This window comes from Crocodylus siamensis, chromosome 8 (assembly GCF_052110815.1).
Source record: "Crocodylus siamensis isolate JL-2025a chromosome 8, ASM5211081v1, whole genome shotgun sequence".
Taxonomy (NCBI): Eukaryota; Metazoa; Chordata; order Crocodylia; family Crocodylidae; genus Crocodylus; species Crocodylus siamensis.
In genome coordinates this window covers 15,666,756-15,692,837 of record NC_143402.1, presented here as the reverse complement: position 1 = coordinate 15,692,837, position 26,082 = coordinate 15,666,756, and the positions used below count along the sequence as shown (strand labels likewise).

General features: G+C 41.1%; 1 protein-coding gene across 2 annotated transcripts in view; it reads right to left on the bottom strand.

Annotated features, from left to right (window-relative positions):
• Positions 1-26,082, bottom strand: part of TMEM164 (transmembrane protein 164) — a 101,554-nt gene that overhangs the window by 23,046 nt on the left and 52,426 nt on the right. For both annotated transcript variants that reach the window (XR_016443990.1, XM_090061404.1), the window contains exon 3: positions 14,630-14,696. Coding sequence is in view for 1 of the 2 variants with exons in the window: in XM_090061404.1 (XP_089917530.1) it covers positions 14,630-14,696 (67 nt within the window). In the remaining variant the exon portion in view is untranslated. The remainder of the gene's footprint in view (positions 1-14,629; positions 14,697-26,082) is intronic.

The following is a 26,082-nucleotide window of genomic DNA, read 5'->3' as shown; positions in this document are numbered from 1 at the left end:
TGATACCAGGCTAGCCCTGTTTCCTGGCAGTAAGGTCAGAAACTACAGAAACCCAATTGTTAGAACAGAACTGGGCAAGACATCAGACAGTATACTCCAGTGGTTTTCAAACTGCACTGCACAACACCCTGGGGTTCCACGACAGGTCATCAGGGTTCTGCAAAGAGACTGGGGGTAACTGCAGCGCAGGAGGCTGGGATGCAGTGCCCCACCACTACCGGGCCAGATCTCCTGGCTCCATATCAGCTTACAAGGCCCGCAGCACCACGGGCAGGGGTTCTGCAGCAGCAGAAGTGACAGGAAAGGTTCTGTGGCTTCAGGAAATTACACAACCACTGGTATCCTATACAGTGCTGTCCTGCAGTGGGGGAAGGGACTGCAGGACTGAATAGATCTTCGCCACCTATTTCTATGGTTCTGTATAAATCACTATTGCCTGGCATTTGCCACTTTGTGTCCTTTTAGTATCAGGGTCAATGCCATTTCTGAATTAGGCCAGAACATGCAAGACTTTTTTAGCTTCTGAATGTACAAGTAGTTCTAATTACTATTTGAAAGATATATGCAGTGTCAGAGGCAATAAAAGAGTTTCCAGTACTGAATGTTGCACAGTCTTGTTTCAGTTCATCAGAAAGACAACCATGTCATGTAAAAACCTGGTTCACCAGGTCACAGGACTCATTAATTATGGAAAAACTGATACTTGAAACAAAAGGAGAAGTGACTCTCTAAGTTTAGCTGCTTTTCTCATAGTCTTCAAACAACTAAGGGCACAAGTCTTTCTTCCATTATCACACATTTCATCCCCCACTAACACTCCATTCTAGACCCCCAAAATTCACATTATTCAAAATAACCGGTAAACTCTCTTTTAAAAATTTTGGAGTTTGTTACTTGTGGTTTTTAAAACTAACATTTAAAGCTATTGTGAAATTACAAGATTTCTTGCAGGGAAGTCTTTTTTTCTCATGGCTGCCCAAAGATTTTTAATACTGATATAATGTCACATATTGATTCAAAACACCAATAAACAAATTTGCAATACACACATTTCATGAAAACATACATGAAGTCCCTGAAAACTAAACCAAGATCAAAATACATCGATGCAGAATTGTGGAAACTAAATAGTTTCAAACCACTCAATTTTAAGGATTTGGGTTTTTTTAAATCAAGTTCGCTCTGGAAAATATTTGCATTTTTCCACCCCCCAGAAAGAGTATGACTCATAATGCATTCACATCTGTTGCTTGCTGCTAAAAGCAGCCCAGGAGGACACAGATTCAACAGTGCCCCTTCCCAGGGCACATGGTAATGGGCTTACTGGATGCTTTCCAAGAATCATAAATATGATGCTAAGATTTTAAAGCCTTCATTTCACATACTGGTAGGATGTGGACTACTGCATCTCTGCATCATCTGAACTTGTGGGTATCTCTTTTAACTGCTTCTAAGGCCTTGGCAAAGGAGATACAGTATGTGATACCTGGAGCACTAAAGGACAGGCTCTTTCCTGTGCCCATCTCAGATTTCCATCAGACTGATACAGTGGTACAGAAAAAGATAACCATCTCAGTCCCTGTAGTTGCCGGGCAGTTGACTACAGTACCAAGGGAAGTAATCAGTTGGCTTAAGCCCTTACTCCAAGAAATCTCAACAACCATAAACCTAAGAGTTCATATGCCTTAGGTCCAACTTGAATCTGCCAGGACATCCATTCAGTGCCTTGATGCAAGGGCTATGGTAAGCCTCTTTTCAAGGCAGCAGTTTGCTTTTAGTTTGAGAGAAGCCAGGATAAAGGCAGCAGTTTGAGAAAAGACAGAGTATACACAATGAACTACCTCTCTGTTTGGTTTGGGAGGTGTCTGCTCTCTTCTCTCTCTTTTTGTTTTAAAAAAAAAACAAAACAAAAAAAACATGCTACTCCTCTTGGTTCTATCAGTCACTGGTAGTATAGGAGCACCTTGAAGCATGCTACTTTTGTTTGCAGCGACACCCCCAAACACCTGGGTAGGGAGCTCCCTCCAACATCCTCACCATGAGCTGCTGGTCAAGAGGAAAATGAGAAAATCCTTAAACTCCTTCTAGACTCTAGGTTATTCTGAAGCTCATCTGTCTGTATTGACGCCACTAGGACACCAGTCATCAGCTACTGTCCTGGACACAGTCAGTATAGGGTCTTCAAGGTAAGCCAGGAATGGAGTGCTTTCATGACACCAGGACTTGCCAAGCAAGCAGACCAGACCGTGCTTCAACCTTTTAAACACCTTTGAATTACTGGAACGAAGCCGAATGCTGTACTGGAATGACACTGCAAGCAGCCACCAGGCCTCATTACACAGCTAGCTGATACCTCCGATAACACATCTTTGATGGTGACAGGCAGTATCCCACCAATCTGCTGGTCCACTGATAGCTTTGAACATCTTTTAACAGGGAAGAGGCAGTTGTCAGATCAGAAGAATGGCCTAATTGAGACCTGCAAACTAAATGTTATTTTACAAGTGGCATTTGGAAAAGAGCAGGTCAGCAATACAATAAATACAGCTTAACTCAGTCCTGCCAGAAGCCCATTCCCCACAAAGGCCAAGGCTGGTGAGCTGCCAAAAAGCTGATACACAATGAAGAGTTACTTTCACATTATTCACACAGCTCTCTAGCTTGGACATCAGGCAAGGTACCCGACACAGGGCAGATAAGAGTATTCCCATATACCTTTGTCAGAATGTGAGAGAAGGGGAAAAAAAAGGAACGTTAAAATATTGCTAGCATGACAGGCAGCAACAAAACCATTTAAAAGAGAGGCACTGAGGCTGCAGAAAGGGGCCAGCTGCAAAACAATAAGTGTATTGGTTCTGAAGCAGATTCACTTAAATTTTTTTCCCCTTAACAATTCCTTAAATCACATTTTAGAGGCAGACGTTCATTCAGCTTTCCTACCACCAACACAGAGGTTCATAACTGGGTTTAAATAGAAAGTGATGACAAAAATGTCAGGTTGAAATAGACGTCTCCACCAGCAGGTGCCCCACACTATTCTGCTGTGATATGCTTTGTAGAGGGAAATGCATCATTATCATCACCAGGGATCTTGGTTTTCCCTGATAAAAAAAAATAGCAAATTCTCTGATAAACCCCCCAAATCCATGATTAAAATGAAACACCCTCTCTATATACAGATATCAACTGCACATGATGTTTTATCGATATATTTACAATGTTAAAGTAATTTGGAAGCCTATCAGTGCCTCAATTACTATAATAAAATAAATTGTAAATATCTATAAACTTGGCATTTGATTTTGGGTTTCTTATCATGGAAAACCAGACAGGCAGGGGACACCTCACCAGGGTGGCACAGGGCTCGCAGCAGCAAGGAGCTTCCCTGCCCAGGCCCGCTCTGCTCTGCTATGCTGGGTTTCACCCGCTGGGCTGCAGAGGCCCCGGGAGAACGTAGCAGGGCAGGGAGCCCGAGCCCGCACCCAACCCATGCACAGATCTGGGGGACACGGGTCCCCCCTTGCCCCCTCTGGGAGTGTGCACAGCAGTGGAGAGCCAGCCCCACCCCTCCCCCACCTCCCAAATGAGCCACCCACAGCCCTGTCCTGCTCCCCACCAGGGCCCTACGGCTGCACATTCCAGTCCTGGGCCCTAAGCGCCATGTACTGCCTGGCTAGGCAGCAACCCCAGTCCAACTCCCTCCCTCCTTCCTTCCCAATGGGGACTCACTTCCCCCTTCCCCCCACCCCCATACCTGCCTGTGGGAGCTGCTCTCCAGGCTGCCTGGTGGCCGTGTGTATATACCCTGCCTGACCACCCTCCTCCCACTCCCCGCAGCCCCTTGCAGGCTGCAACTCTGCCAGCCTGCAGAGAGCTCTTTGCAAAAGTGAAAATCCAGGCATTTCTCCATTAAAATGAGAAATCCGTCGGTAGAAAGAGAAATCTACATTCTTCTCCGTTTTCCCTTGAGAAACGGAAAACCTGGATCCCCCGATTATCACACTTGAATTTAACTGTAATTCAGCAGTTTCATCCACCAGTTATATCCAACTTAAATTTGCAATTAGCACAGTCAGTGACTTAATGAACAGGAGAATAGAAAGTCTGCCTTTGCTATGAGAGGCAAGTGCAGGAACACAATCTAGAGAGTAGTAAACGAACATGAATTTGGCGTGAAGACTTCTAAAACAGAAAAATTGGAGGAACTGGGGTAACCGGAGTTGGAACTAATCCCACATGAAATAGGAGGTTGAGGAAAACTTATTTGTTGTTAGGTCACAAAAGCTAGAAAAAACCCAAATAGGTCAAACCCCAGTATTCAAGTACAGCTCCTAATTTGATGATCAATCTGTTTCCAAATATTGGAACATGCAAGAGAATATAATCTTGGTCTATCACTACAGGAAACACACAAAAACTCATGCTAGAGTCAGTGTCAAAACAACAATATATTATTGATCTCAATCTTCTTCTGTGTATATCTACTAGTACTTTAAATCTGTGACCTGCACTAGACTTAGGCCCCCTCTTCACATTACAATTAATTTAGGCTGGTTACACATGCAAAGTAACTATCAAGCCATAAAAAGGTCCATCCAGCTATAAAGTTAGAGCTGGAGAATGTGTAATAACTTTATAGCTGGTTTCTATCTATCTTTAATTCGCACACGTAGCAAGGTAGCTATGCCCCCACAGCTGGGAGCCCCAGCTGAGGATCCCACAACTGATCCGACTCTCAGACCCAGCAGCCATGGGGCACTGCCACAGTTTAGAATCCTCTCAGCTGTAGGACTTGCAACCACAGCACAACCACAGTAATGCGTGGGGGTGCTGCTACAGCTACAAGTTTTGTCAGCTGCAGGAACTTGCCACTTGCTGGTACAGAAGGAGCCTGGGATGGTGAACCCAGGTTCCCCCTGCACCAGCAATAAGGCAGGATTGGATCTGATGCTGGATCCCACAATCAGGCCTCCTGCCATGAACATGTGGCACGGCCGGAGGTACAACTGTGTGTACCATGCATCAGATCCTATCACACCTTTACCTGAACTAGAGGGGACCTTAGTGTTATCTGGAAAAAAAACACCCCAAGATGCTTCAAGCATATACATAATTAACTTTGTCTATACAAGTTATCCCACAAAGGATGAAGTTAAATACATGGGTAAGTTTTTGTAAGTCAGGACCCATAATGGATGGTATGAGACTATGCAGTTACCTGTCCTCTATGCTTCAGAATAACTATTTATTTTAGGTATATTTTTTTCTATTCTCTAACCCCCTTGCCTTTGGTTTGGCTGTTAATGTACAATATGTAAAATTCAGTTCTTAGAATCTCTTAATGTGAATTTGCACGTATTGCAATTTAAAGCGTATATTTCATTTTTTACTCTCTTACGGACAGGCAGGAAGTTTAAAATAAACTAAAATCCTTAAATGCTCTACTTCAAGACCAGTCTGAATAAAAAAAATCATTTTAACTCTTTGTGCATTATGTAATGGACACCTGCTGCTTGCACATGCATATCTGTGCAGATTCAAAATTCAAGTTGGCAAGAGTGTCTTTAGAACCATAAAAGACAGGATGGGGCTTGAGTAGTTGTACATGGATGGCGATCCTCAATGTGTTAGGAACCAAAAGTAAAGCCTTTCATCTGTTACCTCTTTAATCTTTCTTTCTTCCCTGTGAAGTATATATTCCTATTCAATATGTGCAAGGTGGTATATTTTTTTTTAAAGAAATCTCTCTCTCATGTTCGGTATCTCTCATTCTTGCTCACCAAAAAGAAAGAAGCAAAAAAAGTCCCATTTTTGATATTATACAAAAAATGTTCTTTACAGCAAGTAAAAGCCAGTAAGTGCCCAATGCCCTTTTGTTCCAAGTGTAAAACTGTCTAATCTCTGAAATTCCCTTTCAAACGCTTTCTGCTGCCATAACCTTCTAGGATCACTAATTCAATACAATCACACTGAAAGTGATGTACCAACACATTCAAAAGCCCTGTAAGTATTCAGGATGGATGGATGTTATAATCTAATACTAATGAGCAAATATTGTCCTAAAAGAGAAACTTCTATGAATCTCTGATATTGTTTCTGTACATTTTCCATTTGCTTTTTCATATTCCTGGCCATGCCCTATTTAAAATAAAATTCCTGTTGTTCTACACTATGTCTGCCTGTTGCCAGTGGAAATGGTATAAAGATTTAAGCTGTTCACTGATGTTTCAACTGAAAGTTCCTTGCTTCATAAATGGTAACCTTTCAGTGACATTTAGTCATTAAAAAGTTCTGCCTGACTTCAATGGGTATCTAAGGTAGTAATGGGAAAGTGGATAGCTTTAAATATCAAGTTGGTTTCCTTAGGCAAAACTTTGCTTAGAATCATCTTGGCAGATAACCACTTGTATGGTGCATAACTACTAAGCTTAGTAAGTCTTGGCAAATGATATACCAATTAATGTGTGAACATTTTTTTCATACTACTAAACATTTACAGCTGGAAGTTGGTCTCCTGCAGAGCATTTTTTAGATAAAAAAAGAAAACCGTTTCATCTCGGTCTTCATTGAATGTTCATTCGTAGCCTTTATTTTCTGCCTTGAAACTAGATGAGGGATATTTTTGCTTTTCATGTAAAATCCCATCTAGAATAGTAAGATATCTTGTTTGTTACGGTTTACTTAAAAAAAATAAAAGTTAACTGAAGGATCTCTAGATGAGGAAAAATGAAAATTCCAAGGGGACTTACAAGCTGTGTGAGCTCATCAGTGTGTGTGAGGAAATGCACTAACCTGAGATCCCTTTGTATTCCAGTTTATGGTCTAGTTTATGCCATAAACATGCAGGCTTTTCCATGGCTGCAAATGTATTGAACCAGAGTAGACAGAGGGTCTCCAAATCATTTTTAGATCAGTTTCCAGGACCACAGTTGTAAGCAAGTAGATTCCAATGGAGACATTACAAGGCCAAAGTGTTTGGGGAGTAATTGATTTTTGTGACCCTTCATATTACATTAATCAGACTCCAAAGCATAACATTTCTGATGCTTTCAGAGCTTTGTTTTTTTTGCTAACTGGAATCTTGAAAATGTTAAGACAAAGTGAAAAATTAGGCTGTATCCCCAGAGGTAGCGCTACTAGGTACTATTGGTTGATCCACCCGAGAGAGCTGTTTTATGCCAACATTGGTCCTATTTTGATCTAGAGACATGGATTTTAAATATGCATTATGCAATGGAGCAATACTTAAATCAGTAACTGTCTTGGAAACCAGAACTGTGATCACAGTTTCTACATTACAAACATCTCTTACATTTTGCTTCCTACCTCTTTAGATGGCAAAAAAACGAGTGTCCAAAAACATCAGTGGGCTTTCATATACACAAAGCAAAACAAAAATGTGATCAAAGCACATGTTAGCATACTTTTTGGTAGCACAGGTATGGAAGCAGCACGTTCTCCAGTGACTCTGGTTGGTACATTCTGGTTGGTAGCATGCAGGTACACATCTAGTGGATTCTCAAAAGCACTGAAGCATTAGTTCCTACTGTAAAAAAGTATAACTTCCTCCAAGAATTTGGCCCTAGCTGCATCTTTCGACACTTAAACAAATGTTTTAAAGTAGCTTTAAGTGATTTCCCCTACTTCACACAACAGATCATCAGAAAAGACTGCAAGTTTCCCTAGTCTCTTGCTATTATTGTTATACCATGCTACATAAGTTACGCCCATCGTTGTGTGCCAAAAATTATTTGCATTCTTTTTCCCACCTCAAAGCCAACACTGCCAATTCTCAAAATAGAAGATTCACCAACTGAGCAGCCTAAATACATAAAACATTATTCATCTCCCTAGCATCCACATGATTTCATTGGTATTGTAAGCTTGAGTTGTGCCACCCACTACTAACTCCTTGACACAGATCCATATGCTAGCAAAGCAACAATTATCTGCTGCCCCACACCTTTTACCTCTTCCTGTTTTTATCTCCCTGGTGTGTGCACAGAACTAGACACCTACCAATTTCTACTGCATCCCATTTTTTCCATCTGAGTTCAGACTGTGCTGGTGTGTACATGTCTGGGCAAGCTGCTAACACTGATAAATTAGCAGGCTGCTCAGCAACAAACATCTATTCTGGCTAGAAGATGGCTGAGATACCCCAGTGGGGAAGGAGGAAGATATCAACTGAAGGCAATGAAAATTACTTAAAATGAAATATATTTCAAACCACAGCTTTGAAAAATAAAGCACTACCTTCCTTGCACTATGTATTATATATGCATATAATACATTTTTTATATATACATATACATGCGTAAACCTTAAAACGCTCAAACAGACACTGAAGCAACTATAATGTGTTGCATCTGAAACACTTTAAAGTCAGGAAAATGAATGGTCAAGTTGCAGCTGAAACACATTACTAGATTCTCAGAAAATTTAACATAGGGCTTGTAATAACTAGAAGCAGCAAAGAAAATCTATAAAGCTTACTACTATATGTCAGAATCATAAAGATGCTAATAAAACTGTTCCAACAAAACCTAACATTGCTAGAGAGGACAAAAATAAGTTATTAATTTAAATAAATCTGAATCTTTAAAACAGGGGTGTCAAACTTATTCAGCCCCATAGACAGCTGAGAGGCCCAGGACTTGCCCACGGGCTAGATGAATGGTGCAGGCAGAGCCAGGCCTGCAGGCCAGATCAGGCCTACAAACCCCTCCTGAACCCCCCTCCCCACCCCCATTTACCACATGCTAGATCCAGCCTCTGTAGCACTCGCTGTGCCCACTCTGGAGTGGATACTATGTGCAGCAGGGATCCCAGACCAGCCAGCGAGTGCCAGATCTGGCAGGCATGGGAGCAATATATTGAGCACCCCTTCCTGTATGCCAGATCCAGCACTCACTCTGGCCAGTCCAGGACTACCCCACATGCAATGCCCACCCCAGAGCAGCAGGTGCAGGTGCTGCATGTGGATCAAACCCCCAGAGACTGGCTAGAGCAGGTACCATGTGAAGCAACAGCCTTAGGCCACCCAGAGTTAAGTAAACCGGTTTAAAAATTAGAAGATGTAACAGTCTATGGTAGGACCTAAATTTAGTATAATCTGAATAAACAGTATGCTGCATCACTGACCCCTCCACAAATGTTAGTAAGGTGAAGGGTACTTTTTGATTACATACAGGCCAAGAGGATGTCTGCACTTCATAGTCAGCTCAAACTTTATAAATATGTCATAATGTAAGGGAGTGCTTAAGGAGGAAAAATCATTTCCAGGCTTTACGTTAATGCCAATGCTAGCTTTTCAAAAATCATACATTCGGAAAAATGTTAATGTTCAGGAAAGCTTAATTCTTTTTTGGTTTTAGTTTTCTTGGCGGGTACAGTGTGCACGTACCTGGGGGTGGCACGGGAGGCACATGCCCCCTGGTTCCGTGTGTGAGGTAAGGGCGGACCTAAGCCAGGGCTGCACTCCGGGTGGCAGCAGTGGCACCGGGAGAGGAGCTATAGGGGAGCTACAGTGAATTTTGGGGTGGCTGTAGCCTACGCTATAGCCCCCCCTCCCTGCACCGCCACTGTTTACCCCAAGCGCAGCCCTGGCCCAGCCCCCCCACTAGGAAGAGCCTGGCCCCAGCCAACAGCAGCTGCCTGTGCCCACCCTGCACACAGTTCTGGGGGGGCACAAGCCCCCCCATACCTCCCCCAGGGGTGTGCACAGCGGTGGAAACTCTGCCACCCCCCACCCCCACCCCAGACAAGCCACTCGGGGCTCTGTCCCATTTCCTGCCCCAGCGGGCAGTGTCTGCCCCAACCCCAGCCCCACTCTCTCCCTCACCACAGAAGCCTTGATCTGTCCCCTCCCCTCCCACACCCCTTCTCTCCTCTTGCCCCTTCTCTGCAAAGACTTACCAGACAGACACTGCCCTCCAAGCTGCCAAAATGGCTGCATACATGCTGTGGCTGTGCACATGCACATGGTATTTATCAATGACACTATCAGCCACATCAGCCAAAAAGCCAATTGCTGATAATGTCAATTTTCCTTTTTATCAGTGCCGATACAAAATGGATCCCTGTATCAGTACATCTCTAAGCAGTAGATATATTTTTTCTTCACAAATATTACAGAGCCAGCTGCAAACACAACATTTCTAGAGTGAAAGTCAATGCATGGAATTACCCCATTACAAAAGGAAGTCCTACATCTCAACAAGCTACATCCATTGGCATCTATGCCAATTACAACACATGCAAGTAGGTAGAGTTTGTAAGCAGCAATGAAGACCCTCAAAATCATAATTACGTTTTCATAATCCAAGGTACTGTGGTTAGCAGCTATTATATAATTTATCATCAGAGCACCTATTTAAAACTTGAAATCATAAACAGAAGTGTATAAAAACAGTAAAATCTCACACTTTGGCATGTTGCTTAACACACACTGAGACATCACAAGATGGAAGGGAGAAGACAAAAAGAAGCATCTGAGCATGAATGCAGTTATAGAGGATAAGATTATTGATTCACGTACATAGAAAATTGTAGCAATGAGAATTCTGATGAACACCACCACCAATAACAGCTGCTGGAGTCATTCTGTTGCTGCTCCAGAAACCAGGGAGCAGGAATTATTTTATTCTGAAGGATTTTATTCTCTCCCCATCTCCACAGAAGCCCTCTCAGCCAAGCCTTAGTATATATAGGAAGAGTATTCACTACTATTCCCAGAAAAAAAATTCTTGGTGGCCCTCCAAGGGGGCAGGGGGAGAGAGAATAGAAAAAGGGGATAGAGGTGAATAGTAGAAGCAGAGTATAAGCAATAGCTCAGGCAAATACCCATACATTACATTCTATTTGATCAGCTTTTTGAAGACATATTAAATGCTTAAGTCACAATTGTTTGGAAAAACAACACACCCTATTTTGATACATCAGGGAAGTTACATTTTTGCCAATATGTTCCTCCTACAGGTTTTGACAGCAACACTTCAGTTCTAAAATATCAAGAAAACTTTGCTGCTCTACAATCTGGAAAAAAATAGGATCAAGGGTTGGTTATTCTGTATTTAAAATAAATGCAAACAATTAAAGGTGCATTATGCCAGCTACAGGGTGAAAAAGAACCTTGCTCAACAGTACACAAAAAATACAGATAGAGGTTACAGTTATAGTAGCTCCATCCTAATAACAAGAGCTTTTCCCAATTTTTAATGGCCCCAGCACAGTGAACTCAGTTTGCCCCACACAACAGCTGGAACTCCTGGATCTAAAAGGAGTTCTCCGCAAACTAACTAATCCAGAATTTTAAAATGTGCAGGTTGCCTTACTCAAGTAATACCTCTATTTGAGGGCTTGCATGAGATTTAAGTAGTGCCAAGGCCATGTGCCAGCTCAAAGAACCAAGCCCAGCATTTCATGCTGGAAGAATAAGCTTCAGTTTATCATATTATGAAGGGTCTTTTAAACAACAATTCTGCTATCAAGGATACTTTATTACATTCTAAGTTTCAAGATAAAGGTTTAGATTCAGAAGCTCTTTAGAAATATCCTGGAGTCAAAGATGGCAATGGACATGGGCAACTAAGTCAGCAAGTTACTTAAGCACACACACAGTCCTATGAAACTTACTCAGCAAGCATTCCAAGTGCCAGCTTCAAGCAGAACAGCTCCACTGTAAGAATGAATGCACTATGCACATGCAGAGCAATTCTGCATGTGTTCCTCTTCTGCTCAGCTTTCAGTCATGCCTTGGTTTTTGGAATATTTGACATTGGCAAACGGATCATCTAATCCAGTGTTTCTCAACATTTTCAGGTTGTGACCTCTTTTTCAGACAAAAAATGACTCCACCCCTTCCAGTTATGATAATAGAAGAGGAAAAAAACTGATAAATCCATTTAGTTTGTGTGTGCATTTCAAAAGGAGTTGAAGTAAACGTAAGTGAAAGAAGCAACATTTTGCTTTAGAATTGTAGTAAAATTATTCAAGGACTTGCAAACCATGTTGTTTTTTGTGACGCAATTCACTTCCACTCCTACTCTCTCTTGTAGCAACCCATAAATTGAGAAACACTGATCTCTAATCTATGCCATTTAGAAGTAAGTTCAGTGGAGCAAGTTTCCAAAGAACTTCCATATGGTCTCTAGACAATGACCATTCAGATCCTGTATCATTCCAGGTGTCCTTCGAGTACCTTCTTCACATCCCGGCTTGGCTGACCATTTGGATTTTATATCAAATATGGTTAAAACCTCATCTAACATTCCAAAAAGGGCCTCGCAGCATAAAAAGAAAAAGACAAGTTATTTTATCTGTAACTTTACATTTCTCTATACTAAACAGTATAAGCATTTTTTCATGTTTATTTCTAAGGTGTACATGAATCCTGTGCATTAAAACATGCTTCTTTTCATAATGATATGGTATCTAAATACAATGAATTCTTTTTGTAAGTTTTTTTAATATATACAAGTGACCACACTCTTTAGTAATTATGACATGCGAAAGTCTATCAATTGTTTAACAAAGTAGTCCATGTAAACAACGTAAAGCTATTAATAATATTAAATATGGACTCCAAACATTGTTTATTCTAAATTAATCCTAGGGGGGGAAAAAAAAGTGTCAAGCTCTAAAACAGATGACCAGTAACAAGATTTTGCAATGACACTTCCCTTGGAGTGGTGGTTTTTGGAGTGCTGAAGTCCATATTAATTTTGCTAATGAACAATATAATTAATTCAGTGAGTCACTATGCAGCTGCTGATTTAGACAAGTATTCCATTAAGACTCTATAAACACTTAAGCAGATAAATTTAAGATCTGACACCATCTTATAAATAATGCCTATTATAATTATAAGAAGACTAATTTCCTAAACAAGTACCATATCCTCTATCAACATGAGGAAAAGGAATTAAATAGGGTAACTATATAATGCAGGTAGCAGCGCTTTCATAGGGAACTTCACTATACAAGTATTCCACGCATATGCTTATGACAACAGCATAACTGATCTCCATCAAAAGCTAATCTTGAGGAATGTTTAACATGATACAGCCATTAGGATAGTATTCTTCCTGTTACCATCAATACTAGTAGCAGTTCAGACACAGAAAACTACTACCACAGACACCAATGAATTAATTTATTTGTCGAGATGCAGCTGAATTTGCAACCAATTTGAAAACTCTGATGTAAGAAACTACCCACATAACTGCCACACTTAATTCATGCATGTAAAATACTCTGTACATATATTTTTGCACATGTAAATGCTCAACAGGTTTTGTTGGCCTCACATCACTCATGTCACAGATTAGGCATGTCTTCATTTGCACTTCATTTTGAAAATATTTGCCTAATTTTAAAAACATGGCTGTTCATGTTTAGCCCACATTGTCTTGACAGACTTTCTGGGCCGCTTCTTCATTATGCAGTAGCTCTGAAAGTTATTATACTCCATGCTAACTAAATTAAAATTACCATAGAAACTAACCTGTACTACACAATCTCATCTCAAACTGTAGGGTACATTTTACACTATCATAACCTGATAGTTCATATGAAAGCTATAAACTGTTATTGTCCATCTGATTTTACCTCAAGGTAAGTAACTTGTTTCTTCACAGATGCAGGCATAGGCGTAAAACAGTATGAACCTGGCCCTGAAACAGTCTTTTGTACCCAACCACTTTACCTCAGAATAAAGGTACTGGTGGCCTTTCTAGATTTGTTGCACAGAAGAATAGAGTGGAATTCAGATTTTTTAAAACTATTTCTATGTGGATTCTCTCTTTGGTTGAATGGATGTAAAAAGACGCTGTTCTCATAAGTTGTGTGTGGTCTAAAAATTTAAAAATTGAAGATGAAGTCTTTTGCCTCTGTTAGAATAATAAAAAGTAGCTGTTTATCATACTCCATTAATAGTACACTCAACTTAAGCATACAGTGCTTCAGCAAGCAAGCCAGTTACTACCGCAGTCCAGAAGGACTTCCATTTGCCACATACAAAGCAGCTAGGTGAAGTATGTTGGCTGCCTGCAGCTGAAGATAGGAAACCCTACTCAATGGACCTACCAGCTGACCAAGTATAGCAAGTTCTCTATCCCTACATACTGAATTGCCTTCCCACGCCTTACCACTTAAGTGATAATCTAACAATCTGGCAACATCTCATTGTCATTCATTATACATGGGATTCTCTGCCAGCCACTTTTCAATATCTCCAATAATTTAACAACAGAAGGATATGTATACAAGCTTTATATAAGGGGAGAACACACAAGTTTGATATGCAAATCAGCATGTTTCCAATGGAGATTTCTAGTTTGCAAGATTAGAGAAATCCTTGAAGAATCAAATTAAAAGGAGGTTTCTGCAACCATCAATGTCCATGCAGCAATGGTCAAATCTTGCACTGCAGTGCGGAGTTAGGTCCTAACTATAACTTAACCTTTGCCCTGCAGAGGAGCTCACAATATCAGAAATGCCTCGAGTCCGTTGCAAATGTCAAACCTCTTTCCAGGAGACCGCATTTTACAAAACATAAGAAATCTTAAACAAAGAATAAAAAAAAAAAAAAAAATCACAGGAGGAAAGCCAAACGCGGTTTACTCACCAGACGTGTATTGACCACAGGGAACAGCAGTGCCAAGAGAGCGCCATTTAACATATGCATCTGCAGCCTTAGAAAAAAGATGTTATGTTAGTCACAGCCTGGGAATCTATTCTGAATTACAAAACTTTAAAAATATTTTATGCAGCATGATCTTCCATGAAACGGTAAGAAAAGCTTTGTGTATTGGTTTGAATTTGAATAAAGTCAGTGCTAGCAGCAGTAAAAGAAATAAGCATCTATGTAGTTGAGAGGATTTAAATGTTTTCCCAAATTAAGAATGCTTTCTCCAATGAGCTTTGGAGTCGTAAGTTGTTTGGACTGCTGTTTTTAAAAGCTTCCTAAAGATATTTTTGTGAAAGGTCGTTTGGTTTGGGGATGGCATGTGACATTTTTTCCCCTTTAGAATAGGGAAGGTGGTCAAAATGGTGTTTAAGAAGCCTTTGTTCCTGCCCAGCTGTATAAATGCAAGGTACCAAACTACAGGTTCAAGAAATGTGCTTTGAATAGTATCTGTAAATGCTTTAAGTAGCAGAACAATTCATGTCCACAATGACTATACATTCAAAAGCCACCAAGGCAACTCCTGAAAAGTGGGCAGACTGGAAAGCCACTGCTGCTGTTAGACTGCTGGTCACTTCCCCTTGAGCTACTGACACATCCAACCTCACACACCCTGTCCTATTTAAATCCTCTCTACAGATACGCAGCACATCAGGCTTCATCTTGTGACCGGAGCTGGTCTGTCCACACTAATGCTAGGTTACAAATTACTTGAGAAAAGTACAATACTTACAGAAAAGCACTGGTTTTCTACTGTTCCATAGTAAAGGACGTTAGGATTTGCGAAACCTTCCCTTCCCTGCCCTTATCTGGCAAACATCTGCAAAGTTACAGCCCTTCAAACTCTCCCTCACCTTCCCCACAGACTCCAGTTCTTCAATCCTTTCTTATTTTAGGGAATAAGCACAAAAATACACATTCAATTGTTCATGCATTCTGAAACCTAAAGGATTCACACCCAGTTAAACAATTTATCTGGAATTTATAGGGGGGAATGGGCCAAACAGCTAACACAGTCTTAACTAGTCAAAGTGCAGGTTCTGCTCCAGAAATCTCAGCTTGGACAAGGAGATACCCTTCAGCTCCATGTTCCTATTGTATAGTAAAAGTAAAACTCAAAGAGACTACAATGACTGGAAATACAGTGTGCTTTTGTCTGCCATGCTGGTGCCTGATTATTTAGTATCTCTACACTGTGAAGAATTAAATACTGGTAGGGAACTGTCCTCTAGAAAAATGTACTTGTTCCTGCAGGTCAAAAACATGTTTCAATAATTCTTTGGTAGGTCACTTTTTCTTACGATCTGTTATCTTAATCTGCTTACAAAAAAATTTGAGCTATACATCTCTGATTTAATCTATAAAGGTGCAAAAGTAATCTGCCTGGCTCCAGATTAATACAGCTAACTACTTCTCTATCTTTCATCAGTCTTGATTAAAATTAGATACAGGCCTATTTGGACAAATCATTTCTAGAACAAAATGTGAGGTCTTAATTTTTCTCTTTACATAAAATGTCTTCAAGGAATGCATATGCCAGTTGTGCCTGGCAAGTAAATACTGGCCTCAAATCTGGCTGAAAATGCACCGCTGGAGGAGGGGGTAGGGCAGGGCCATGGCAAAAGTCTTCATCTTTCCTTCTGTTCTGTACATAGATGCATCGAGTCAGTCCGAGCTGTGCTAGCGCCACAGCAAATGGTGCTCTCCCCTACCTTGGGGTCTTCAAGAAGAAACTGGGCAAGCACCTGTCTGGGGGTCCTCAGCACATGACCTCAGCACTTTTTCCTGCCAGTGACAGGGGGTCAGACTCGATGATCCTTTGAGGTCCCTGCCTATCCTAGCAGCTATGAAATCAGTGGGAGGCCCCAGACCTGAACTAGACCACAGCACTATAACTGGCCCGGCTAGGGGACTGCAGGATTCTTGGACAGTGGTGAACCTAGTGCAGGGAAAGGAAGCTAGGGGCACGAGGCTTGCAACCATCACTTGACTAACAATAAGACATAGAAAGGGAAAAAATGGCCACAATAGTCCACTACAGGCAATTCCAGGAAACATCAAGTGGGAAGCCTGCTTAATCCAGGCAGAAGGTTGCTATTCAGCTACACAGAGTATCCCCAGACAACACTTAATTCTAATATTTAGAGATGCTTCTGATGTTTAGGAATTATTTCAACTCTTTCAACTCAATATTTTAGCAGTATTACAGTACCAAGCAACAACTGTAACATGTCCATTTGTACTGCTTACCAAGGGTATTTAAAAGCTCTACCCCTTGGTTATTAAAAAATATGATGCCCCCTGACAAAAGACAGCTTAAAATAAAAATAAAAGGGGCGGAGGGAAGGAAAGAAGCCTATTGTAGTTTAATACAGAACAAGAGATGGACTTAAATCTGATGACAGCACCAGAGACCAGCACTCAAAAGAGAAACCAAGTTTGATGATTTGCTCCTTTCTTGAGGTCTCAGGTAGAGAAGTGTGTGCTAGTGACATTCCTAATCTGTTATTTGCATGTCCCTTTTCTTGATGTTCTCCCAAGATACAGACTAGAAGGACATGCTGGCCTCAACTTCAAGAGAAAGTTCTTTGAGATAGCATGATCTAGAGGCTAGCACACGGGAGCAGACTCTAGCGACCAAGGTCTGTTCCTAGCTCTGCCATCCATCTACAGAAGCCACTTCTCTCTAGGCCCATCTCCCCTCGTGTCTTTTCTATTTAGACAGCAGCTCTTCAGGACACTGTCCCTTATTTTGTGTTCCCTACATGCAAAGTACAATGGGGCCAAAATCATAGTTGGCACTTTCAGGAACAGAACAGAACAGACAGTTATAGGAATAAGCTCATCTCAACCTGTGAGCAAGGAGGGGTGCAGGAAATAAGCCTAAAAATATCATCACTGAAAAGGCTGCATCTGAAAATTCTATATTAAAAAAAAAAAAATCCAGTTTCTACAGAAAAATAACCTGCACAAACAGAGTTGACCAAGTGAATGACTTAGAGTTAAAATTGTTTTTGAGCTCACCTCTGTGCCTTGAACAATACAGACATATGCACCATGAAATAGCAAAGCCGAAGAAGTGTCTCTGCTTTCTGGAAGATACTACTAGATTTTACTCCCAACTAGGCAACCACCCAGAGCTCAGAACATCTATGGCAAAAGGCATCGCTGAGTTCTCACTGATGGGTTTTATATAACGTTTTAATGAGCGATCTAGAAACGCAAGTTTCAAATCTGTAATATGTAAACAAAACAAAAATGAGACTAGTTAAGGTTTCCACACAGACCAGGTTAAATATAATTCTGGAAGGTGCCTGAAGTAGATCAGAAAATAGGAGGGCTCAGAATCTTTTACCATTTACAATTCCTTCAGTTTTAGTCCTTTTGCCTAACTGAAAATCCTATTTGGCTTGTCCCCTTTAAACAATGTCTACCATAAATACATTTATTTTATTCTCTATACTAAGGAACAACTCCTGTTCAAGTAAGAAGTAAGGACTGCAGGAATTAGCCCTATATACAGTAGCTGGGAAATATCAAGAGGCAGGAGCTCAGTTTTTCAGAGATGTATGCTAACAGTTCTAGTAACTTATTGAAGAACATGGATACTGCATCTATCACCTGAAGTTTTGGGGGGGTAAACCACTGCCAGGGATAATTACATAGTACGTATTCCTTTCCCTTCTGACTGTGGCAACAATATTCAGTCAAAAGTAAAATTGCATCTTTGAAGACTGCACCATAAATCACAATCAATATGATTTAAAAAAAAAAAAAACCATGGCAAGTGCATCTAGATACAGAAACAGTTCTTCCCAGGCACCATAAGAGGGTAGTTTTAATTTTAAAACAAGAAAAAAAAATTCAGTAGTTTTACTGAAACAAGGGGAATCAATATTTGTGGGTTTTGTCCTGTTTTGGTTTTAGATGAGACAACTCAGCATTCCCAGAGGCAAAGCCAGGGAATTCTCTACATATCCCCATGTAGAAAGGAAAACAAAAGACCACAAATGAGGGCAGATGTCTTTGTAACACCAAAAGATAACTACAAATTCAATGAAACAGCTTAAGGTCTGGGCATAAGAATGGAATAAGCCCTTCAAGGACTGAGGCAATCTCATCCTCTTTTGAATATTTTATCTGCTCATCTCATTTAATTTTAAGATGCCCCATTTCTTCTTCCAAACTGACTTTCAACAAGTGAAATTTAACTGCTAGTTTTTATTATTTCACAAAAGCAAGTTGTTATCAAAGTCAGGATACATTAAAATGGAGTCTGCCAGACGAAACAAATCTCAGGTGTCAGCTACAGAGTTGACTGTTTGCAAAAGATATGCAAGATACAACAGGCTGCAGTTTTTCCAAGCAGTGCTGGAGTTTGATACACACGAGATCATATAATAGGCTCCATTTAAAGTCTCCTTGTTTCCCTTGATTGTATTTTGCTTTAAATATACTGCAAGTCATCCACATAAATGAACCGATTATAATCAAATATGACATTTTAGAAAATTCTGTTCAGTTTTTTGTATTAAAAGTGCAATGCCAAGTGACTCTCATAATATGGGGAGGAACACAGCCATGCAATTAGGCCTCAAGGCAAAGACCACAGCCACCAGGTGGTCATTAGAATGGGCCCAGGTCTTTCAGAAGCCCTGGGGCAGCTTCCCTTTTCTAACCATAAAAGACATCAAGACATAGCAGGTAAGCAAAAGGATGACTGTCCCCCAGAGCAAGCAGAGGAAAACTGGAATATTTTGGGGCCTCTAGGGGCTTACAGCCACCTCTGGAGATGTCACCCTGCTACACCCACACCTCGCAAAAGCTGATTAAATCATTTTCCCTTTCTCCAAGCAAGGTATGAACTGCTGCAACTCTGCATGCACTGTGACTTCTCTCAAGTCAGGAGAATTCACAGGGTCATTTACAATACCACCTCTGTGGCTTGATTACGTATGACCCACTGTCTTTAAATTGTTACCGTGTACCTTTAACATTCCTCTTGTTCAATGGAATTCATACTTCAAAACAAAGCTGAACTCCCATAAATAGTTTCAGGGTGGATTTGATTTCACAGACATCAGGGCTGGAAGGGACCTCGGGAGATCATCGAGTCCAGCCCCCTGCCCAAAGGGCAGGAAGTCAGCTGGGGTCATAGGATCCCAGCAAGATAAGCATCCAATTTACTCTTGAAGGTGTTCAATGTAGGTGCTTAAACCACCTCTGCTGCCAGACTGTTCCAGACCTTGGGGGCTCGGACAGTAAAGAAATTCTTCCTTAAATCAATTTGGTTTAAATCACTGGTCAGGAAGCCTCGATTTAATCACTGCTTTCTACTAAGAGTGCATTCTTGCTGTTTGATACCTTAATACATATTATTCACAACTCAGAGACAGATGTAGGTTTATTTTTTAAAAGGTACACCCTATACATTTTTAAGGAGTGATTTTGATATTTTTCAGAATAATTTTGCAGCTACATCAGAAAACTGAATGATGACATTTAAATTGGTTATTTAAAACTAAAATAAGATCATATATTTTAGACATTTTTCCTGCAACAACAAACATGTATAATTATTTTAACAAAACAAGTGTATGTATCTTTGAATTTTTAACTATTTCAGTTCTGTGAAATGTGTTTTTAACAAAAATTAAATAGATTATTTCAGCCAGGTTAACATGAGAAACTTAAAATACTGGATTATGCAGCAAAATCAGTCTTCCAGTTAAAAGCTAGATTATCACTTCAGGAGTCTCTACTGGATCCAGGTGCTTAAGTGACTTCTACCAGTTCACTGGTGTGGCTTTCCTTGCAACCTCATCAGTAAACATATATTTCTTGAATAGTTCACCCTTAACCCCGAAATTTATTGTAGTGGATATTATGAATGGATGACTGCTAGATGCCCATGTCATAGCCAACTCCTGTTCAGCAGTTTAGGATTGACCCTGGTACCAAGTATTGAGAATATTGGCAAGAAAATGAGCTGGAGATAGCGACTGATCCATTTGGTTTTTTAGTACCTGTACTTTAACTCTGTCATTGCATATTTTTCTTTTCAAAGTCTCAGTTGCTTCCAAATTCCAACAGCATCAGCAATAAAATAGCAACTTCCCTGCACTTTGAACAAAGCTACAGAAATAGGCTTCAGGATAGTCAGCATACGTTCTACATTTCTCTTTAGCCCACTGTTGAGAACTTTGGCTATGCCAGTTCCATGTCTTTTTATCACGATTTTGTTCACAAAACGTCATCCGAATAGGCCAGTTCTCAACATGTCACTCAACACAGTCCACTACTGAATTCTGTTGCACGTCTTGTGGGAGAGTTAGTCTGGTTCCTTCTGCTTTCTTCAGAGCAGCTACTGCAAAGTGGTTGTTACGCAAGTATTTTGCAATTTCAGCAACATTAGCCTTTATTTCTGGAGCAGTGAAGTCTTTGTCTAAGAGGTGCATCAAATGAGTGCTACAGTCATATGTTATTAGTTTGGGGCTTTCATCACTTTCTTCAAGATTCCTTTTAATCTCTGATGCATTTGAAGATTTGCCTATGACAAAGCTGCATACCAGACATTTGAACTTTTTTCAGTTTGTCATAGCTTTTAGGGCTACTTCTTGTAAGTGTTCTGCTGTGCGTGCATTTCTTTGATGTATCAATTGTTTCTGTAAGGTACACAGCCCCTTCTTCCAATGTCACACAAGCACATGTTACTGGATCGTTGTAGACAATGCTCCACCCATCAAGACTCAGGTTAACAATTTTCCCCTCTAGACTCATTGAACACTGCTCAGTTTCTCTCTCATACACTTTATCCAGCAATATTATCTCAAATAGTAAATAAATCGAAGTTATCATCGTGCAATAGTGATTATATCTTTGAAATTTAACATATCTTAAATTAAAACAATCTTTATTTGGGTTTACTTCAAAGTCCAATTTTTTAAATTGTTGATTTTTATCCACTCCGATTGAAGCAGATACTTGTGAAGTCACTGGGACTAGATTAATCGTGGATATTTGGGCGATATTTTTGCCACGCTTTATTAGGAGGACAGCAAATGAGTGCTGCCAGCCATATGTTATTAGCTTGGCGCTTTCTTCTAGATTTCTTCTCATCTTTGATTTCTTCTCTCCGTTTATGGCCTGGCAAGCCTGCTGCCATGCTAGGATTTTCCCTTCTACCATACCATTCCCTTACCAGATCTCAAATCAATGGAGAGGCTATAATTGAAAACTTATCCCTCAAGATACTATTCAAAATGTTTCTCTTTTGTTTGTACTGACCCTCCCTCCTTGCATTTATCTCAAATCTCCTCCTCCTTGCCCAGATCTACTCCACTCCCCAACAACCCTTTATTCATTTAACTCCTTGAAACTTTGCACTTTTAGAGAGAAGTGAGAGAAACAACAGGGCTGATGGGCAGGTAAATCAGGCCTGTTGTCTCATCTTAATATACTGCTGTTAACAAGAATGTTATCTCTGGAGACACAAATCCACAGTTTGAAAACTAAAACTAAGCATCACAGAGATACTTAATGGGATCTTCTAGAATGAGCACTGAGTCCTAGTCCCATTGGGTAGAGTGATTTTCTTTAATCTTTACTAATCTATAGAAGAGCCTCCAGGAATCCCATAGGATTGAGCCCCTAATATAGTCCATGGCCTGTTGTGAAACTTTATAAAAAACTATATAAAACTTGTGAAATTTATAAAACTTTTCTAAAAAGCTCACATGAATATATTGTCTCAAATAGTATAAAATTAAAATTATAATCCCTCGTTCATAATGATATCTTTGAGCTTTAACATATATTAGATTTAAAAATAAACCTATATAAAGACAGTTTTAAAAAGCATCTTAAAAATTTTAAAATATGATTTAGAATAAAAATCAGTTTTAAAAAAAAATGTTGATTTTTATCCACCCCATTTTAAAAGCCCTTCCTCTCTCTTGTGGAAAAAAGGAATTTTAAAAAAGGGAACTGGCCTATTAGTCCCTACTGGTGATCTTAAAGCAATGATGGGAATGCAGGGCAATGTGGTCCCCAACAGGCTAGCTCATTCAGAGGCATGAGCTTTCATAGGCTACAGCCTACTTCAGCACAGGCTCTGAATGGACTTACAGAGAACAGGAATACTAAATAGAAAGGAGTAAGGTAATTTAAATACAAAGGCTGAACGCTCCTTCACCTCTCAAATGTTCCTTCTTTTCTCTCCCTTTCCCTATACATTGTATTTAAATAACCTTATTCCTTTCCACTTAGTAATCCTGTCCTTGGCCAGTCTATTCACAGCCTCTGATGAAGTAGACTATGAAAAATTCATGCCCCTCTGGACAAGTTAATTTATAAGATGCCACATGGCCCTGCTTTCTGCTTAACTGCAGACTAACAGAACAAACTACCTCTCTCTAATGATGAGAATGTTATCGACTGTCATTTTTTCAAACTCAGCATTCTTATGTGAATGAACTCCAACCTTCCCCAACTCCCTGTGTGATACGAAATTAAAAAAAAAGAGAGAGAAGAGAGATTTTTGGATATGATCACTACACACCTTTGTCCTCCCCACTATCCAAGACGAGCAGCAGAATTAGAAAAGGGTGTCGAGCCTAAGCAGTTACTCTTAAGTTAATTGCAACTGTAATTAATTACAATTTAGGGCAATGTCCTGGGTTAATATTATTAGATTACTTTAAAATTAAATTAGATTAGATTCTCCAGGGTTGATCATGGTTAATTTCACGGTAACAGCAACCTGCCTGCTTTTTACATCAAAATGGAGGATCCACACACACCACAACACATGAAGTTATTTAAGGGCCTTTCTTCATATAATAAAACTTAATGTTCTCTTGTTGAAAAATAAAATTACTGAGACTGAACAAGCCCCAGATTTTGATTAAAAACTGTTATTATTTTTACCAATACTTCTGTTGTGATTAATATCAAAAAGAATCTCCAGCCCCATGAATGGAATAGATTGCATATATGAAAGATAACTTTTACAAATGAACACAGATGAGACATTTTGGGCTGCTTTCAAATTTTTATTTCTTTAAAAAATGACAGTTGCACCATTCAAAATATTGCAAGGTAGACACACTCAAGAGACTATCCCGTTTACTAGGCCTATGCAAATACAGAAGTATTTGATTCAGATTCAGAGGACAGTGATTCAATTCAGAGATTCGGATCACTGTCCCAAATCAATTCAGCCAAATCAGCTTTGGAAGATTCAGTGCCGATTCACTGAGATTCAGTGATTCGGATTGGCCGGGTAGAGGCAGGCACAGCCAGCCAGCTGCAGGTTTTCCCGTGGCTCCTCCAGCTGTGCCTTCCTCTCCCCCGTGACTGTCCTGCCTGGCCCCATCTCCCGCCCAGCCCCAACCTAGTCCCGGCATTTAAAAAAAAAAGAAGAAGAAGCCCTGTACTCACCGGCTACAGGATCAGAACTGGGGCCTCTGGGCGCTCCAGGCAGAGGCCCCCTCAAAGTGCAGGGCAGCAGGGATCACCGCCCGATGTGCCTCGCACCCATGCGGCAGTATGCCCCATGGTGTGGGTGCAGTATGACTTGGTAGGGCACCACACACTGCCTGGGAACTGGGGCCACTGGAGCCAAGTGCTCCTGGGCTCTGGCTGACTGCTGGAGCCACCCCAACACACAGCAAGCGGGGGAGAGTGGGGCAATCCCTGCTGCTCCCTGCTATGCAGGGGGCCCTGCCATGAGCCCTCAGAGGCCCCCCTGATTGCCACTGCCAGAGCCAGTTACTGCGCGACTTTAAAAGAAAAAAAAAAAAAAAGGGCCAAGATGCTGGGCTGGGTGGGGGATGGGGCTGGGCAAGACTGCCATGGGGGCTTCTCTCGTGGCTCCTCCAGCTGTGCCCCAACAGGCGGATCCGCAGGGGCTAGGATCCAGCCTGCATGGGAGGGGAGGGGGCACGATGCAGGCACAGCTCACTCTGGGCAGCAGGAGGGCACAGCCCCCACTCCCAGCACTGCTATGCCCACATCAGCGCTGGGAGTGGGGGCTATGCCCTGCTGCTACTTGCACCTTTCCACCTGGAGCGAGCCGCGCCTGCATCCAGCTGCACCCCCCACAACCACCACCACCACTCCCAGTTGGGCAAGCGGCAGCAAGGCAGAGTCCCCGCTCCCAAAACTTTCACACCCACATCCCATTCCCCCTGCCCTGGCTGGGCAGCTTGTCCCAGCCCCAACCCCATCGTTCCCTCCCCTGGACCCTTTCCTTCCTCCCTCCCCCAATCCCAGACTTACCAGCTGGAGGCAGCTTTCAGCTGCCTGTTTAGTCTATGGCTGAATCTCTGAATTGGCAAAATCTTTTCCAGATTGGCTTGGAGCTTTAACTTGGTCTCCCAATTCGATTTGGATTTGGAGATTCAGTCCCCAAATCAGGCCAAATCTCCTCCAAATTGAATCAGCTACCAAAGCTTTGAACAGCCCTACTGTTTACCTCTCCCCACTGTTTGTTTGTTTTTTAAAGTTGGAGGGATGCAAACAGTATAATCACTTAATAAAAAACATGCCTACAGCACTAGCACAGAAATCCATCACCCTGTTTCTAAAACATTAATCAGAGGACAAAAAGAAGATGAGGTATATCACAAGTACAAGGAGAAAGATGACCTTCTGGGATGCAAGATCTCCAGGACTAGTAGATAAGTCTATTATCAACTATCATAAACAGATTTTGCACTCAGATAAGAATCTGGCAGCTGAAAAGCTTACAGCCACAAAGGATGAGCATTATCCCTGTTTTGCAAAGAGGCTACTGAGGCATAAAATATTTAATGCGACTTGCCAAAGGTCACACAAACCAGAACAAGAGGACCCACATCTTTGGCAGCTGTCTTTGCAAGATAAACCAGCACCTTCTGAGTGTTACTCTGATCCCCTTCACCTGTCTGTTCTGTTGGTCTGCTTTCCGCTCCCTACCTTATCTGGCACTGTTGCCTGCTACCTTCCTGATCTGCCATGTGTCACACACAGAGGCTGCCTGTGCCACTTACAGTAGGCTGGCCATCCCTGAACTAAAGGCAGGGAAACAAAGCAGTTCTTCTAGGTTCTAGCCTCACCCTCAACCCACACAGCCAGGTATTAGAATAAACCTTCTACAGGTATGGAAAGCCAAAAATTGTACTAAAATTGAGGTAAAAGCAGGGGAAGAACTACAATGATTATCACAATTTGGTGATAATGGTTTCATGTGTCCACTCCTATCACACAATTTAGTTTCCACTTTCTATGGGAAAGGATAGGACACATGAAGCCATTGCAGAATACCTGACATAAGTCCTTCCCTCCTATGTTGTTTGTTTTTCATTTGTCCATATTGCATGATTGCCAAGTGCTTCTTCACAGTTCCATCT